This window comes from Platichthys flesus, chromosome 23, assembly GCF_949316205.1.
Source record: "Platichthys flesus chromosome 23, fPlaFle2.1, whole genome shotgun sequence".
NCBI classification, from domain to species: domain Eukaryota; kingdom Metazoa; phylum Chordata; class Actinopteri; order Pleuronectiformes; family Pleuronectidae; genus Platichthys; species Platichthys flesus.
The window spans coordinates 10550717-10568783 of NC_084967.1; the positions used below are offsets into that span (position 1 = coordinate 10550717).

The 18067-nt window shown below is 43.7% G+C and overlaps 1 protein-coding gene across 2 annotated transcripts in view; it reads right to left on the reverse strand.

The window, feature by feature from the left end:
- Positions 1–18067, reverse strand: part of wnt5b (wingless-type MMTV integration site family, member 5b) — a 78941-nt gene that overhangs the window by 408 nt on the left and 60466 nt on the right. The window contains exons 3-7 of one of the 2 annotated variants that reach the window (XM_062382648.1): positions 11714–11877; positions 10593–10680; positions 10210–10369; positions 5980–6272; positions 30–188 (exon numbers count right to left, since the gene is read on the reverse strand). In XM_062382648.1, coding sequence (XP_062238632.1) covers positions 30–188; positions 5980–6272; positions 10210–10369; positions 10593–10680; positions 11714–11829 — 816 coding nt within the window. In that variant the 5' untranslated portion in view covers positions 11830–11877. Of the gene's footprint in view, positions 1–29; positions 189–5979; positions 6273–10209; positions 10370–10592; positions 10681–11713; positions 11890–18067 lie in introns of those variants that run through there. The other variant, XM_062382647.1, reaches the window with a different exon arrangement.

The window sequence follows — 18067 nt, forward strand, 5'->3', positions numbered from 1 at the left end:
GAGAGGTGCATCAGCTATGAACTCATTACCTTGCGTCCGGTGCGCATGGCGGCGGCACTGTCGTACTTCTCCTTCAGAAACTCCCCGACGCGTCTGAAGTCGGCCAGCTGGAGCCAACAGGTCTTCAGGCTGCAGGAGCCTGAGACTCCGTGACACTTACAGGCCACGTTGGCGAGGTTATAGACGGCCTGATGGAGCGAGAGACAGAGAGAGAGATGTTGTCACCCACAGTTTGTATCTTTACGCCTCATTAATCAATATCTTATCCGAACAAGGTCAACAGAAAGGAAAACTCCTCTGTATATTTTCCATCAATCCAGTATCTGTGGTTATCCTCTGATGGTAACTATATATATAATGTATATTATGAGGGGTTCTTGAGATTTTATTCCCTAAGAAATGTTTTCCATGACATAATCAAATCATAAAAATTATCAAATGTCCACATTAAACACACTTTAATATAACAGGAAACGTTTTTGCAAACTTCCTTAAAATCATATAGACGTAGAAGAGTATAATATTTAATATAAAACATAAAATGGCATAACAATATGTTCTTAACATGAAAGGTGAGAAAAAATCTATCTATCTATCTATAACATGTTCTGACAAACTGCAACTTTCCATTGAATAAAGAGCAGAATCAACTTGATAATTAGAATGTAAACATAAAACTGTAATTATAAGTCAGACATCACAGTTTGTGTCAGTGTGTGTTTGATCATTCAAATACACGAGATGTGCCAAAGGGAAACTCAAATATCTGCATCTTAAATCTGCTGGTTGGGTCACATTTGATCTGATGGACACTGAGTGAGACGCTGGGAATTTGATGAATGAGTTAAAGTAGTAACTCAGCAGAACTACACAGGATCTGGATTTCCCATTATCCACTGAGGCCTGCACAACTGTTTCCTGCTACGCTGCTGCCATCTAGTGGTGAACATATGTCAGTACTCCCTCTCATCTACAGTGGTCGCAGAAATCATGACCTCAGCAAACTGAACCAAGGGAAAAACATCAGGGAAATCCAGATCAGTTATAGTTTTATAACTGTGACATAGTACATACACATATTGGACCCAATAAGGATGGATAGATCTATCTATCCATAGATAGATAGATAGATAGATAGATAGATAGATAGATAGATAGATAGATAGATAGATAGATAGATAGACAGACAGACAGACAGACAGACAGACATACAGACAGACAGACAGACAGATAGATAGATAGATAGATAGATAGAGAGTAAGATAGATAGATAGATCTGGGATTCAGAGAGAGAGAGAGAGAGAGATACTAAATTTATAGTATCTTGATATAAGATCAAAACTATACAACATATTAAGAAAACAAACATATTGAGGTGAAGAGTTGCAGAAGATAATCTCACAAACTCTGCACTTCTTCTCCTGATGTGATTTGACTCTGTCTTATTAAACCGATTTGGGATTTACTCCGAGTTCTCCTCCTCCACTCGAGCCTGTTATCCCTCTCCTCTAAGTCACTTCTGCCACATGACTCAATGTAACAGTAGATCCACATGTGCCAGCTGAGCACTTGTTCATGCGCCGCTGCACTTAACAGGGGGGACGTTCCCTCATCCAAATAATCTTTACGCAGCTGTGAACCTGGAAACACGCCTGTCTCTGGGTTTCTGTCAGCGCCGTGTGGCGGAGCAGAACCCGCCTCACTGTTAGAATGTGCCGAGAAACGCATAAACAAAGGGGGAAAATGCAAAGCAAAGAAAAACAAAGAAAAGATCTTTTTTTTGACGCTGTCAATTCTGCTCCACCAAACTAAAACAAACATCTGACTCGGAATAGACGGTCCAGTGGAAACCATAGGAAATGAGGCTCTATTGTGGATTGACTTTCCCACACGGCTCCTATATAGAAAGCAGTCATTTTAAAGACTAAATGTATAAACAGTTACAGTGTGACGTGTTATTATCTGAGCTGTAAAGTCAGCAGCTCTGAGTGAACTTTATTTCAAAAGTTAACTTAAAAACAAAATGCTCCGGCTCAGTTTCAACTTTACGAAACTTTTTTAATCAATATATATTTGAGTGTGTGAGTAAATAAATAAATAAAAGCCAGAACAGGAAACAGGAGATTTATGATGCTGGCAGCAGTGAAATTTACGGGGAGCCCTTCACCCCTGCAGTTTTACCAGGTCGCTTTAACAGCATTCAGTAAACAAGTCACATAACACACACACACACACCCCTCCCCAACACACACACACTCACACATCCTTTATATACAAGTAGTGTGTCGCTAATCATGGATTACGTTATTTTACTTGGGAACAGATCCTTTGACTCAGATTCTATTATTTCCGGCTCCTCACACAGACCCATCCCTGTGTCTCCTCGCGTTGCCTGATCTCAATTACCTTCTCACCTCTGTGCCCCTCACCCCTGCATCCGACCCCCACCTCCCACCCCTGCTCCCCTCTACTTTACTACCCAGCAGGCATAGCACTCGGCACCCTCCAATCCTGCCGTTCGACCCCGATGACCCCGACAAACAGGCCGCTGAGAAGGAGAGGGGACAATGACATGTTGTCGATTGTGGAAGCGAAAAAGCCACATTTAGATTTTACCGCAACAACTTTCTAGACTCTAGGATTCATTCTTTAAAGGTCATTTGTATTTATCTTCAGGAGGGAATCCTCGTATTTCAGATTTCATCTTCATCAAACTGATAAGATGCAATAATCAAGACATTTATAAGGATATTAGGGAACCAAATCAAATTTTTGAACTTCAGCTGAAAAAAGGAACTAACTCAAGATGCTTTCAGACATGTGCTGGACTCCGGACATGCTCCTGATGTTTTCTGGAGTGGCTGTATGTGGGAACGCAAATGTCAGTTGCTCAGGACAGTTTCTTGAAAAGTTCCTGCCAGCCTCCCGTTAAAATGTCCAGAAAATGTTAGAGTGAGCCCATATGAGAATGTGTCTAGAAAACATCAGTTCACTGACGGAGATGTGAACTTAGAGTTTTTGAAGATAAGGGACGATGCCAGTGTCCATGGGCTTTGAACAACAACACGTTTATTCTGCAGCTGAATTCATAAGTCGTGTGCTGCCTCCTGCCGATCTGCACGGGCGCCATTCCTTTGCCTGAATGTCCTGCACATTTCACTTTTGTCGTGAACACGCCCGGCCCGAAACAGTCTCCTGCTGCGCTCTTCATATGTGAAAGGGAAACTCCACAAAACGTCCTAACCCATTTCCCACCGGATTTACTGATCTGATGCATTTTTTACCACTAGAATTTACATTTAATAACTTAGAGCTATAGAAAGATTTGTCATTACTACACATTGTAAGCTTCAAATAACCTCATACTGTCAAACTGAGCATGTGTGTGTCCAGCATCATACTGAGCTATTCGGTGGGTCACGCCTGCTGGGCGCAATGACACAGGACCTTATGAACACACACACACACACACACACCCACACACACCCACACACACACACGCGTTCAGTCATGCGTAGTGGAGACACGGTCTCTGTGTCAAGCACAATAGGTTCTGCTCAGGGAGGGTTAGGGGTTAGGAGCGGGGTGTGTGTGTGTGTGTGTGGGGAGTCAGTTCTAGGTTGAGTCGGTGCTATAACAGGGCAGACATAGAGAAAACAGCTCGGCCTTTGTGACGGGAGAAGCAGTAAATGAGGAGCACAGGACAGAAGAGACGAGAGACTGCAGTGTCTGTTGGACGGAGCAGCTTAAAGTCCAGTGCATAGATCCAGATTTCATCATCTTTCCATATCTGCAAAGGTCAACACTAGATGCAGCCAGATAGTTATGACTGCGATTGTGCAATGTGGGGACACATATATGCCGGCTTTTGAAACTAAAAAATCTATGTTAAACTTTAAAATACCATCTAACATTTGTCATATGCCCTTGTTTAATCAGTATCTGCTTCTGCAAATGCTTCAAAGCATTACTTGTACATCAAATACAAAGAATTTGTTTGTTTCATTCATCTATTCAAACTGAGGCACTTTTAGTATCTTTGGAAAGATCTTGTTTTTAATTAAAAAATACTTTGGTGTGTTGGCACATTGCTCCGTGGACCAGGATTCAGATTTTGTCCTTGAATGATCTTATTTAAAAAGTACACAAAAGCACACAGATCAGAAACCTCCACACACCAGTTGTTGCTCCCAGAAGATTCTTGTTTTACCTTTGAGAAAGAAGGTGAATAAAGCTTGTGGGTGCATCAACCGGTGAGTGGACATTTCTCTTCTATTCCCCAAATCAGAACTGTTGAGCTTGTGTCCTCAACAGGTTGACAGATACATCTGAAAGTTCTCTTCTGTGTGTAGATCAACAACGTGCCCTGTTATTGTCTTCAGACCGGGAATGTGCGTCAAGTTGTTTTGGTGTCTATGTGACGAGCACTGCCTCATTTGATTTGTGTGGAACGGAGACAGTGGACCTGGGTGAGTGTGTGCATGTGTGTGTGTGTCTTTGCTTTGAGAGTCGGGGGAGTGTGACGGAGTCCCATTCCTCACCCTGTGTCTCGGTCTCCAGACGCTTGTACACACACACACACACACACACACACACACACACACACACACAGAGAAGAACACACACATACACAGCGGCACGCCCCTGTCACCTCTACAAAAGCCCGGTGGTTTGCCTTGTTCAACCAAGCGAGACAAATCCCGCTTAAGACAAACCGGCGTGTCCCGAAAAGAAAAAAGAGAGGAAGAAGGGATGAGGAGGAGAGAAGAAACTTGTCTTCCCTTTTCATCCCTGTCTTCTCCTCTCTTCCAATCCAGTGGACAGACAACAATGAAAGCGAAAAATCAAACTGGAAAGAGGGAGGAAAAGTCATTCAAAAGGAAGTGTGTTACAGAACTAGGTGTGTGTGTGTGTGTGTGTGAATATAAGGTCGTAGCAGTAGATCTTTCCCTCATACACTCCACTATAGCCCCAGTGGGACCCTCAGCAGAAACACAACCTCTCCAGACCCTCACCTTCGACCTCTGACACACACACATGCACGCACGCACAAAAACCAGACACACAGTCTCTCACACAAATTAAATGGAGCTGAGCTGTGCGCGCAGTTAAACACACACACACACACTCGTGGAAATACACACACACACAAAGACAGACGCTGAACGTCTCTTTCTTGTAAACAGCTTAAACAAAGCTTCTCTGAAGATAAAAGTGAAGATAAACACATCTTTAAGATCCACTCTGTACCTGAATGCCCAAATGGACCTTTTACAAGGAAAGTGTGTGTGTGCGTGTGTGTGTCCCCACACTCGTGCATGAGTGTTTACATCCCAGTCAAAGGTGAAAGGTTTCTTTTAGTGCATTTCTCCACCTGAGAGCATTTCCAAACACGCTCCTACGTCAAGTTGAGAGTCTGTGATTGTCTGGGGATGGCAGCCAGTGAGGGACAAAAAACTCAAAGTACTTTTCAGACAAAACATGACAAGAATTAATTTGTTGTTTTCTGGCTCAATTAATTACTCAAGTTTCATCTTTAAAATATCATTTGTGAAACTCTGCGGTTGTCGATTATGCTGCTGCATTCGTGTAGGAGGATATATTTGTGTGTGTGTGTGTGTGTGTGTTTGTGTGTTACACCGATGGAATGTGTGTTGACCTAGCGACCTATCCAGACTCCAAGGGCGTTAGCAGTTATACCATTTGGACCTTCCCAATAAATAACCTACACACACCCACAAACATACTGGCAGGTCAGGCAGTTGGGGGCCACCTTGACTCACACACACATTCCTTACAGACAGACACACACTCACACTCACACTCACACTCACACTCACACTCACACTCACACACACATACACATACACACACACAGGGTTAAGAGTCATGGGTGCACACTCCCTTCCAGAACTCTGAACTTCATCCCCCTTTTTTTTTCCAGAGACAAAATAAAAGTACAGGTGTGTGTGTCTGTACCTGTCTCCCTGCTTCGTTGTTCTGCACGTTCATCATTGTGCGTGCGTGCTCGGCCGACCCGCGTGGGTAATTCTTCTCCCTCTCCCTCGCGTCCACGAACTCGCGTGCGAACCGGTAGCCGTAGTGAACGTTGTCGCCGCAGCCGCCCCACAGCCAGTCGCGCGGGAGGTCACGGGGTCGTGCGGCCCGGCTGCAGCCGCAGGTGGAGAGCTCGCCCTCGCGGCACGCCCGGCTGATGGCGTTGACCACGCCGGCCGCACTAATGGCGTAGGTGAAGGCCGTTTCCCTGGAGCCTGAAGGAAGACAGGATTTGTGAGAAGGGAGAATTGACACACAATAAGTTTTATTTGGTCATAATGGCTGCCACTTTAATGTAATCAGTGCTTTGCTCAGTGTGTGTGTGTTTGTCTCTGTGTGCGTGTGTGTGTGCAATCCACTGACAGGAAACATGGGTAGGTGCTCAGGTTAACTCGCCCCCTCCCCAACACACACAGCAAACAGCCCCACACCCCTGTCGACCCAACAATAGACAATAGCTGTGGTTTTAGGCTCTAACTCAGAACCTGTTTAAACCCAGCAGCTTCAAATACCAGCTCAGTCGTCCGTGACACACGTGAGGGAAACAGATCAGCTTCATCTCAGTCATTCTGAACTTTTTGTCATTTCTGTTTCATTGTCCTGCCTCGTCCCCTCTTATACTTTAGGACCAGTTCCTTCAGATTACTCAATAAAACTGTATTTTCACTTCATCTGTACCGGTATCGACCTTTGAGATGCTTCTGTTTTTCCCTCCACTATAATAAAGTAGAAATTCAATTTGTTATTTTCACAGACAAGAGGAAGTATGTTAGAAAGGTTCTGCCACAACATTCCTGTTCCTCTGTTTTGATCTGCACAACTTACTGCCTCACAAACACTCTCTACAAACAGTTGACAGAGCGATGCTGCTAATTCTCATGTTTCATCAAATCCTCTGCATGTTATTGAAATCTTTTAAAAACCTATTTTTTTCCATTAATATTCTATAAGTGATTTTATGTTCATTGTACATCTTAAATAGTTCTAAAGTACGTTGAGCTACTAAAGTTGATAAATTAAGTTTATTATTAAGAGATATACGTTTATCAGAGCTTTTTTTAATATATGTGCAACTAAATTAAATGCTATTCAACCTGCCATCAACCTATAATGCTAAGTTATAGAGTTTGACAAAATCCAGACATTTTAAAGATAAATAAATGCAAAACTAAATTAACAATACTTCAGCGATCAATCCTTAATCTCTTACTCTTTGCAGTTGCTTGGATCATGAGGATTTCAGGGGACTTTGTGGGCCCCAGGCCAAAGGGATCAATCTTCAAATGATAGTAATAATAATAAATAATAATAATAAAGTTCAAGTGCACACATATTGAAATGTCTTCAACCAAACTGCAGGATGTTATTGGCATGGGGCTTTTTAGAGGGGTTCTGACCGTGTTGTCATTCCAGTCCCATGTAGGTTCTCACAAAATTGTCTTTGCTGAGGACTAACGTATTCATCCGTTCTCAGGGGCCCATTTCTCAGATAGGGGCCCCAGGCAATTGTCAGCTTTGCCCTCCCTGTTGCAACACACTAACCCATATTAACCAATTCTATTGACTTGGGGGACTAACGCCATCTTACACTGGGGAATACACAACACAACCTGCATGTCCTATTCTCCACATTAATACACAAACCGTTTCAACACACAGGGAAGTAAGAAAGAGGACAAAGACCACGAAAAGTGTTGTGAAACTCCACGATTTACATGTGAAACAGCTGAGAATCCCACATTACCACAGGGCTGAGGCTGAATTTACACCACAGTGACACTTTATGAGCAGTGATTCCAGTATCTGACTTTTTACGTAATCATTATTTTTTTTATTTAACTTATATTAAAAACCTGATCTCACGGTGGTTGAGAATCCAACACAAAGTCTGAAACTCTGGACTGACTTTGACGGTTTTCTTTATGGGATTTTTCAGGTTCACTCTGACATTCCTATCATTTCAAATGAAACTTCTGTCTGAGATATTAAACAGTGACTCTCAGGCTTTAACACATCTTTTTGGGAAGATTTAGATGTTATAGAGCCTCAAAATGTGCTTTATAAATTCACATGCCGCACAGAAAACACACATATATTTATATGTATATATCGCTAATTGTGTAATGTGCCTGACACATCCATAATCCATCCATCTATTCATCTACTGTGTTAAAGATATTGTGCTGTTATAAAGTATAACTTGAGTATTTTCTATCATAAAAGTGCTTTGCTGTGTGGCTCTATAGAACACTACAGAATCCACAGCAGGCCGCAGACAGACAGACGGACAGACAGGTATGCATGCAGATGTGAGTCGTGTGGGCTGCTCATTCAGGTTTTCCGCAGCAGTATCACACAGCCAGGGCGAGGGCGCATGTTAAACACGCAGCAGGATCATAATGAGACGCAGGCGCAGCGGTTTATGGGACTGGAGGAGCCTCCACTTCAAATAGCAGGTCCGGATGTGCCGGCTCGGTGTCAGCTCATCGGCGCATTTCAAAAGAGGAGCCGCAGGACAATGGAGCGACTCACACCTCCGCATAAGAGCGACTGTCAATAGAGAGAGAGGCGCACAGAGGAGCGCAGACAGAGGAGAGAGGCGCAAACACCTCCGCTGGCTGACTGACTGCCCCGCAGCGGAACTCACACTTACTTGTTGATGAGAGCTTTCCCACATCGCCTGCTGGGAATTAGACGCTCAAGCTGCTGATCCAGGGTCTGAGCGACACCGAGATATGTATTAAAAGTGGCTGGAGACACACGAAGCGTTTTATATCTGGGTAATGATGTGGGTTTTACGCGTTAGGTCTTTTTCCAGCAGCGACTTATGTCCCCGGTTAGATAAGACAGTGCCTGCGCGTAAAGTGCCAACGACAAATGAACTGTGGGTGCAAAGTAATCCCACTTTTATTTATGTATCATAACGTGAAAGTTTATTAATATTTCAAATAAGTGGACTCATAAGATGAGGGAGAAAGAAGAAAGAAACCCCACTTCTCTCATTGATATAGAAAATGAAATGTTATGACTATTAAAAAAATGACTATGATTTAATTCCAACCATCTCCAGACATTTGTTTTCCATACGAGAAAAATGGCCGACAAAAAAAAAGAAAGGATGAGAGAAAGAAAGATCTGCGTTTGTCTTTGTTTCTAAATATTAAATATTACAAACCATAGGACTAATAATGGTCAAGTTCAATTCAAGTCACCTCTAGATATGATTAGTTTCGGTCTTTCAGAGAAACCCATAAGCAAGTAAAATACGCTGGGAAACAAGGAGCCTGAATATTATGATGACATGCAACAAGCGAAGAGCCAAAATTTGATAAAACATGATCAAGTTGTGTGGGAACAAATATCTCAATGGCTGAACTGACTGTTTACTTTTTACATTCACACTACCTGACACACTCTAGTGTTTTTCCATGGGGCTACATCCCCACCTCATGAGTATAAGTGTGACACTGCCTGAATCAACAGTATTTACAACTGTCTGTTTATTTAATCTGAATCTAACTTAACTCCACAGGATCACATCTGTCTCCACCAAACCTCCACACCTTCAACTTCAGGCTAAACAAAAATGTGTTGTATTTTTTCAGTCTGTTATTTAACTCAACTCAAACATCCTCCTCTATCATGATCTGCCCGACCTGTCCAAACACCATGGGCGTGTTTTTCTACACTGATTATCACCATAACATCCCTTTCAAAATAAGACAAAATTAGTCTGTGCATTATTAGAACCGTCACCTGAGCTACTGTACAGCATGTCTGGATGCTGTGTTCGGACTTCAGGGGTTTCAGCTGGTCATTTCTCTTGTTTTAAAAATATTGACATGTCTGATTCTGTCTTCTGATTCTGCCTGTCTCTCTTTCTTATCTGATTAACTTTTATCTCATGTGTCTTTTATTGCATCTTCCTCTAGCACTTTTTTTTTATTTTATAGTTTTTCCTTTGCCAAGTATGTAAAAAAACTTTGACTCCACTCCTGACGTTTGTGTCATGCTATATATGAACATCTGACTTGATTTCAAATCTGACACAGTGACATAGAACTAAAGGGAACAGATGCAGCTGCTTCTTAAATCTCAAAAACAAACTTTCCGCGCTGTTCCTGATTCCTCTGTTTTCATCCGTCAACTCACCGATCTGCATGACCCGTCCGAACACAGATGTGTTGTCCACGGTGCTGCAGTTCCACCTCCTCTGTCTGAACTGGTACTGGCACTCCTTGATTCCAGTCTTGGCTCCGTCCCCGATGTGGATCATGTGGTCCTGGTACAGCTGGCAGAGCTTCCTCTGGCCCTGCGGACCACACAGCAGCAGAAGAGGAGAGATTAGCCGAGATTAGTCAGTTAATGGTTTGATAGTTTAGTCGTCTCTGCAGGGAAATTCTCCCTCTGAGTACAGAAGAGGAGCTGGTAGGAACATAAGGTGCTCAAGAGACTCAAGCAGCCCTTGTTGACATCATGAGAGTGGTAAGAGGGGTGTTTATAATATTTGAAAATGCATTTCCTCGGGATCTTACCTGAGAGAGTCCAGACAGCTGACTGCAGAGAGGCTGCGCTCCGATGATGTACATCTCCGGCCGCTGGATCGGGGTCAGAGCCAGTGACCTGAGAGACAGAGGTCATGTTAATCCTCAATTCAAACTAATAAACTGCATCTATTAAACTTATAGATAAAGTGGCTGAGACCGAGCCTCTGTGATGTACGACTCTCTCTGTGAGAGCAGGTCGGTGCAGAGGACAAAGTTCAGAGGCAGGTTTTATTAGTGCAAGCGGCCTATAAAATGGAGATAAATAGACTCCTGTGGTGAACATCTCTGCAGACGCTATCTTCGTGGTCTGTTTCTTTTTCCTTTACAACAAACAGAGTGGTGTAATTAAACATGTTAATCGTGTTGGTCTCAGAACACAGAAAATGACAGTTAACCCTTTCTGGTGTCTTAGAAAGACTTGCTGAGCAAAGTTGAATCTAATTCGAATGACTATATCAGTTTGTTGCCAATTTCAACAAATGTAATTCACATCTATGAAACTAATCGAGGAAGAGGAGCATCGTCTTCAATTTGCAGTTACAGGTGAGCTTTCACAAACCTGCACACATCGTCCACTGCATCACTACAGATGCATTTGAAAGTCAAGAACAAGTGTGTTGTTAATTGACGGAATCGAAGGCGCAGAAGCAGCAGGCCACCTTACAGCGCCATTTGGGCCTCAGCCAGGGTAAATATTGTGACAGAGCCTTCACATTTGTTCCATTCATTGTTAGTGCTCCACCACACGAATGGAACATCGCGGCACGACGCAAAGCTACGCCCCCCCCCAAAAAAAACACACACGCACGCAATCATGAGGCAAAACAGAGTGGAGCCTCGGATCAAAATGTGCCAGCTGTCATCTTTATCAAGAGTCTAGACGCAAGAAATGAGGATGATAAGAGGAGAATCGGAACCTCCCGTGCGTAAAAGCCAAATTACGCACATTTCAAACGCAAATTAAAGGGTGAGGACGATATTATAACATCAAATCTTCAACCAAAAACAGCAAATATAACTTCTTCTAACCACCAAATGGAGGTCAGTTCATCCAAAGTTTGGTATAATCTTTAAAAAAAAAAAAAAACAGTAATCAATGAGTTACTCACCACCACGAGTTGGCATCCACCACCAGCAGTTGGGAGCTGCAGGCGAGGAAGGCGGCTGCCAGCAGCAGATGTCGGACAGCACCGGTTCTCCTTCTCCGGACAGGCCTGTTGTCCATGGTCCGCTGCGTCACCGCCTCACAGCCGGTGTTTGGGGATACGCTCCGCTGTTGAGACATTGGCACAGAGTGAGGGAGGCGTCCCTGCACAGCCCTGCCGGGTCTCTGGTCTCTGGTCCTGGACGCAGAAAACCCAGAAAGCTGGCGATGCGTGAGGCAGACTCACGTGTGTCCTGATTTTGTGTCCAAGTTGTTTAGTCTCCAATTGCCTTATACCCTTTCCTCTCTTCTGTCTCTATGTTTAAGAAAATTCCTCTCAGAAAATGGTGAAAAAGTATTTGGATGAATCCAAAATTGATCTGAAATTACAGCAGCATGTTTGTAGAAGCTCTTGAGCGCTGCTTGCAAATAAAACCAGAGTCCTCTTTTCCTAAAACGCCTCTAAGATGTGCGTAAAATGTTTTGGCATCAGTGGGATTTTACGCAATGAGACAGACTTTATCTCCCTTATCCTCTGGTTCTAAAAAATTAAATAAAACATGGTGAAACAAAACAAAGCTTCAGTTCGTAGGGTTGTTGTCTTGAGCAAAGATTAACAAGGAGAGCAAAACTCTAATTGAGCAGAAAACCGACTGTTCCTTTCCCTTCCTGTGCCCTAACAGGCCACTCCACATCTCCCTCTCTATTTCTCTCTCTCTCCCCCTACTATACACTCCTCCTCTTCTCACCCCCACTTCACCTCAGACCAGACCGCTCCATCTCTCCCTTCCTCCACCCCCCTTTTACGGCCATACATCGCGCACGCCTGCGCGCAGAAAAGCAGATCAACAAATGGGTGTTTTCAGTTTGGAAGCACCTGCGTTACTGGAGACCTTGAGTTCACAAGGTTTAGAAATAAACCAAACTGAAACCCAATGGAAGGAAATCATTAATCTATTACTAGGTTTAAAGGCCGATCAATCAGTGATCCATGCATTGTTCATCCATGGACTCACAGTTTTGGTCATTTACTAAAGCTTAAAAGTGAAATGCGTGCGTCACATTTTTACGTTAATCCAAATAAAGTGAGTAAAATAAGGGAAAGCAGAAAGCTGTTTACTGTATAGGCCAGAGTGGGAGAAATTCCTTTTCTTAGCTGAAGTGGATAATTTGTTTGGATAAAAGGTGAGCGCTTCAAAATCGCCTAATCCCTTCTACTTTGGTGTGCGAAAATAAAAGGCGACATACCGCCTCCACACGCACGTTTACGCACGGACACACACACTGACAAAGACGGCCGGGAGTCCTGCAAAGTCCGGGAAAGTAGAGAAAAGGCGTCCACAGGCGACAGGAAGGTTACACCGGGACCCTGAGATTTAAAGAATCTGGACCCGGAGGTTTTTAAGACTTTATAAAATATTACAAAATGAATCAAGAAGAAAGAAAAGAATAACTCTGAAGGTATCAGAACAGGATTTGGAAACAGATTCCTTAGTTCTACGCGTTCTAAACCCCTTAGGGATCTATTTTATTATTATTAGACTAACAGATCAGTTTAAACACAAACATTTAAACCAACAAAGACCACTACGTTTATTTTTATCTAAACTTAATTACATATATTCGTCTTTTCATCTATATTGCTAAAATATGTGATATCTTTTGTGTTATAAATTCTTCGACATGTCATTCTAGGGTTTCTGTTGGATCAGAGTCGGATGTCATTCGTCTCTGCATGACAATAGATCCGCAGCAATGTTAAGCAGGGGCCACACACCTTTCATCTCCCGGGGGCCCCGACGTTCGCTGTGACACACACACACACCCAAACACAGTGAAGTGATCTAACTGGCTGCCTTCAATATACATCTGACTGCTGGTTGATATTCGGTGTGTGTCAGAGTCAGGTTGGTCGGGTGAGTAAACATGTTTTAGGAAACAGAAACGTATTTATATTGCGAAACAACATGAAAACTGGTTGGACTGAAAGAGTCTGTATTTAAATATGGTCTGTATTCAGACGTTGTCATCTCCATGTACATGAGGCACCTTGCTTCGGTTTCCGTTTGCACGCTTCAGGTTACTGAGACAACAGCGCCCCCACTTGGCCAAAATTACACATTTCTCTGTATCAGTTGCTGTGTCTATATTATATAAGAATCTGGCGTAATATAATTTATTTAGATTAGATAGAGGTACTGTTTTGTGACTTATGACAGTATCATGTATAACATCTGCACGGCACTATAAACAATATACTGTAATAGCCATTATGTACTACTTTATATGTCAGTATGTAACTGTTGTCTTTAATCGTTCTATTCTATTCTATCATACGCTGCTGCAAACTAATGCAAATAATGGTGAAGCAGTACATTTAGAAGTGATCAAGACAAAAGTTTACAAATTTGTTTTCAGTTTCAAGTCATTGTTATTTTTTGTCGACTCATAGTTGTGTTTATTTCTCTCCCCGAGACTCAGGAGAATGGAAGACTGCGACAAAACAATGACTCAGGATTATTGATGACAGTCCAATCAGCAGCCGCCCTGTTATTAATGATCAGCCTTTCACTGACATCACAGCGCCATCTACTGCCTTGATAGAAGGGAAATGAAGAAATTCAAGGGGTCTTTATTTCAAGATAACGTGGCTCTCGAGCTTGTAAAAGGGGTTTGGAAACAATTTTTATATTTAAAAACAGGATGTATTGAGGTTGAGGTTTCTGAAAAAATAAATGTTTCTCCTCCTGAGATCTTTGATAATTAAAACTCTGATCTCAGAGTTTAGTCTCATTATCTGGGAACTAAGGAGGCCAACAGTGGATTCTGGGACAGCATCAGAAATAATGGACTGAAGCAGCCACACTGATATTTGACGTAGTCGCAGCAGTAGTGAACTTGCGATGTGCTCGTTGAAACACAAGGAAGAGCAGTTCAGCCTCGGTGCACACACGCAGCCAAAGGAGAGGCACTGAGACAAAACTTTGGACCAAGTGAGATAAAGAAGGAATGAAAAAGGAAGGAGGGGAAACAGGGAGGGTGGAAGAGAGAGGGAGTGTCCAAGTAATGGATACACAGTGAGGGAGGCAGACGGAGAGAGAGAGAGATGGGGGACTTATCCCTGGAGGATATGAGCAATAGTCATGCAACAGGGAGCAATGCCTGAAAGAGTCGGCATGCGGCTCCTCTCTGGATTAACCAGCAGCCTCACTCGCTCGTTTTTTATTGCCGTCAGTGCCAGGCTGCAGCGAGAGAGCCAGGCCGCCTTCTCCTGCAGGGAAAGCAGCTGCGCTCGGCTGATGTCTGAGCTGAGCCCCTGGAAGCCGCCGATGCCAAAATTGCTAATTGCCAATTTTTAGAAATGACTGTCACTTGAAAATTGATCACCCTCTAGTTAAATATAATCCTCGGAGTGTATATGGAGGGAGTCGGGGCAGAGCGAGAGAAGAGAGGATGCATGTGACACATTTGATGAGGGGTTTTGTTTTTTTGGTTGCAGCTCAAGGAAACACAGTTGCAGCATCTCACCCTCAGGTAGGAGACTTGAACCCCCGTCTGCGGCTGATTTCAGAAGAATCGTGCAAAAAGCTTCTGAGTTTAAGGGTTCATATCTCCAAAGGACGTGGTGCATAAAGGTGCGTCCTTCTCCGACCAGGTACAGACCAGACTCAACCTGAGCATTGTCCCTGGAAGAGACAGTCTGTCCTCAACAGTGCATTCAAACTAGAAGCAGAAATGTTCTAGTGTCTCACTGTTCAGCTGCTTTCAACCAGTGGGGAAGCAAATATCCAGATCTTTTACTAAGTGTAAAATAAAACCTCTTCATCACAGTGGATAAAAACCCTTTATCGAACATGTTGAGTTAAAGTTTAAAAACATAACAAACATGTACATGAATCAATAGTGATAATCCCTAAAAGATATTATGAGAGCAGCATGAATTTGATACCAAGTGTATCAATTTTGAACTTGAATTTAGAACATGAGTAAATGTACTGAGTTGCTTCCCATCATTTCCAGCAAACCGTGAATACGTATTAATTTCCCAGTGCAGCACCAGTTGTAATGTTCCTCTAAAATGCACGATGAACAACTGGAAACCTGAGCGCCTTTTACTTGCATCTCTCATGTTTCCTTCTTTCCTACTGCCTCCACCAAGAGGTCAAAGGTCAGGCACAGCAGCAGAGCACGACCCTGCAGCCTGAAGAGACTCAGGGGTTGACTTAAGGACCCTGTAGGACGCTTTCGTCCTAAGCGCCTTGCACTAGAGCTTGACAACACCAGAGCATTGGTCCAGTGGGAGAGTTTGGGGTTTGAGGAGTTATAGGAGTTGAGGAGTTTCAGGAAATTGTTGAAGAAAGAGAGGGATGCCTCTCCTCTGACAGCATTCATCGGGTGAGTCCAACATGGAAGAACCATAAACCGGAACGTTTTGGACTGTGATTGGCTTATGTGCAGACCCAGAAATTGCTCTATAAAGGCACGTGTTGGTTGGTTGAATATGTTCTGGGGGCCATACAAAGTCAGTAGAGGCTGATGAGCAGCAGAGTAACTTGAGCAGCATATTTATCGACACATGAGTGTTTCAAGGGACTTTGAGGACCTCAGGCAAAAGGCACCAGGGGGGCCCTTCAACGAACAGAAGCACCCCCCCCCCCCCCCCCCGTTTTGCATACTTTACTCTTTAACACCCCTGTAAACCTTAGATACGTGAACAGACCAAGCCGTCTTTTCGTACTCTAAGTTCCTTTTGTCCATATTTGTGCCCGTCTTCTGGATACAGTACCATCGGGAATTGGGTGGTTAGCACAACCATCTCCAGCGTCACCATCTCTCAACTCTGCCCTCTACTGGATGTATTGTTCAACAGCCTTGCCGATGTACAGCACGAATGGAAGAATGTGGGCAGTGACGGTTACATCATTCGAAACTCAAGAATGTCTTCTCTTAAAGGCACATTAAGAGTCTAATCCACAATTTGTACCATTCGCAAACAGACCAAGAACATATACTCACTAATGCATACAGGGGTTTTTAGTGTTCTAACTAAAGCCTGAAACATGCTTCTGCGTTTTCACGGGCCCGTAAGCGCAAGAGCCCTTCTGGGTCCCTTACGTGCTTATGTATCCCTCCTTACGTGCTGACGGGTGTCGACCCCCTTTTCTAAAATTTACGGCAAAGCTCCGCAAGCTCACTCAGCCCGCAAGGCTGTGATTGGTCTGCTCTACATCCCTTCTGGAGCTGCATTTCCGGTTTCATGCCCCGTAATACCGGCAGAAATCACGGAAGATTTAGAAGAACGAATATGGACCAAATAGAAGAGCACTTGGCAGAAGATATCCGATAGTATGATCACTTGTATAACCTGTCACTGACTGGCGGATTTGTCCGCCAGAAAAAGGCTACGAGGAGCCGCAGTGGCTATGTAAATAAACAATCGACGAAGAAGAAAGAAGGCGTCTCTAAGGTCGTCTTCGACAAAAAGCATTACTCCGCCTAGTGTTCTGGCGCGGAATTGCTTTGTAAGACGCGCAACGGTTGGGGAAGCATGAATGAAAATGAGTCTTGCGCCACAGCGGCGTGAAAAGACGCAGACGCAGTCGCAGAAGCATGTTTCAGGCTTCATTCTTTGTACATTTTCAGTCCTCGCTCATCTCTACCACTGTTTCTCAGCTCCTGTCGTTTTTCTTTTGATTAGATATAAAAACAACCCTGCAGAGCAGACATGGGAATATGAGGCAGACACATGGACACATGCATAAGAACCAAAGAGCTCAAACTACAAATACAACCTGGTGGATGAAAGTATGCCTGCTCCACTGTAGCCATACACCTCAACTTCAGTCTCTCTCTCTCTCTCTCTCTCTCTCTCTCTCTCTCTCTCTCTCTCTCTCTCTCTCTCTCTCTCTCTCTCTCTCTCTCTCTCTCTCTCTCTCTCTCTCTCTCTCTCTCTCTCTCTCTCTCTCTCTCTCTCTCTCTCTCTCTCTCTCTCTCTCTCTCTTTGCTTTATCTCAGTCTTTGTTTTTGCACCTTACATGTATATTTGCATGTTCGACGCTCTCTTCCGTCCTCTTTCAGTCTGATTCTCACCCGTCATCCCCCCTTTCCTTCTCTCCTCCGTCCCTTCCTCCCACATTCTCCTATCCCCCCTTTCTCCAACCGCGTCTCCCTTCTCCGTCACGCTTGCTCTCCCCTCTCCTCCATCCCTCACTACCCGTCTCTGTCCATCTCCGCCCTCCCTCCCTCCTTCCCTCCATCCATCCTTCTGTCAGCTGGCAGAAGATGAGTCATGCCTCTTGCTGGGAGGCTAAAACTCTCT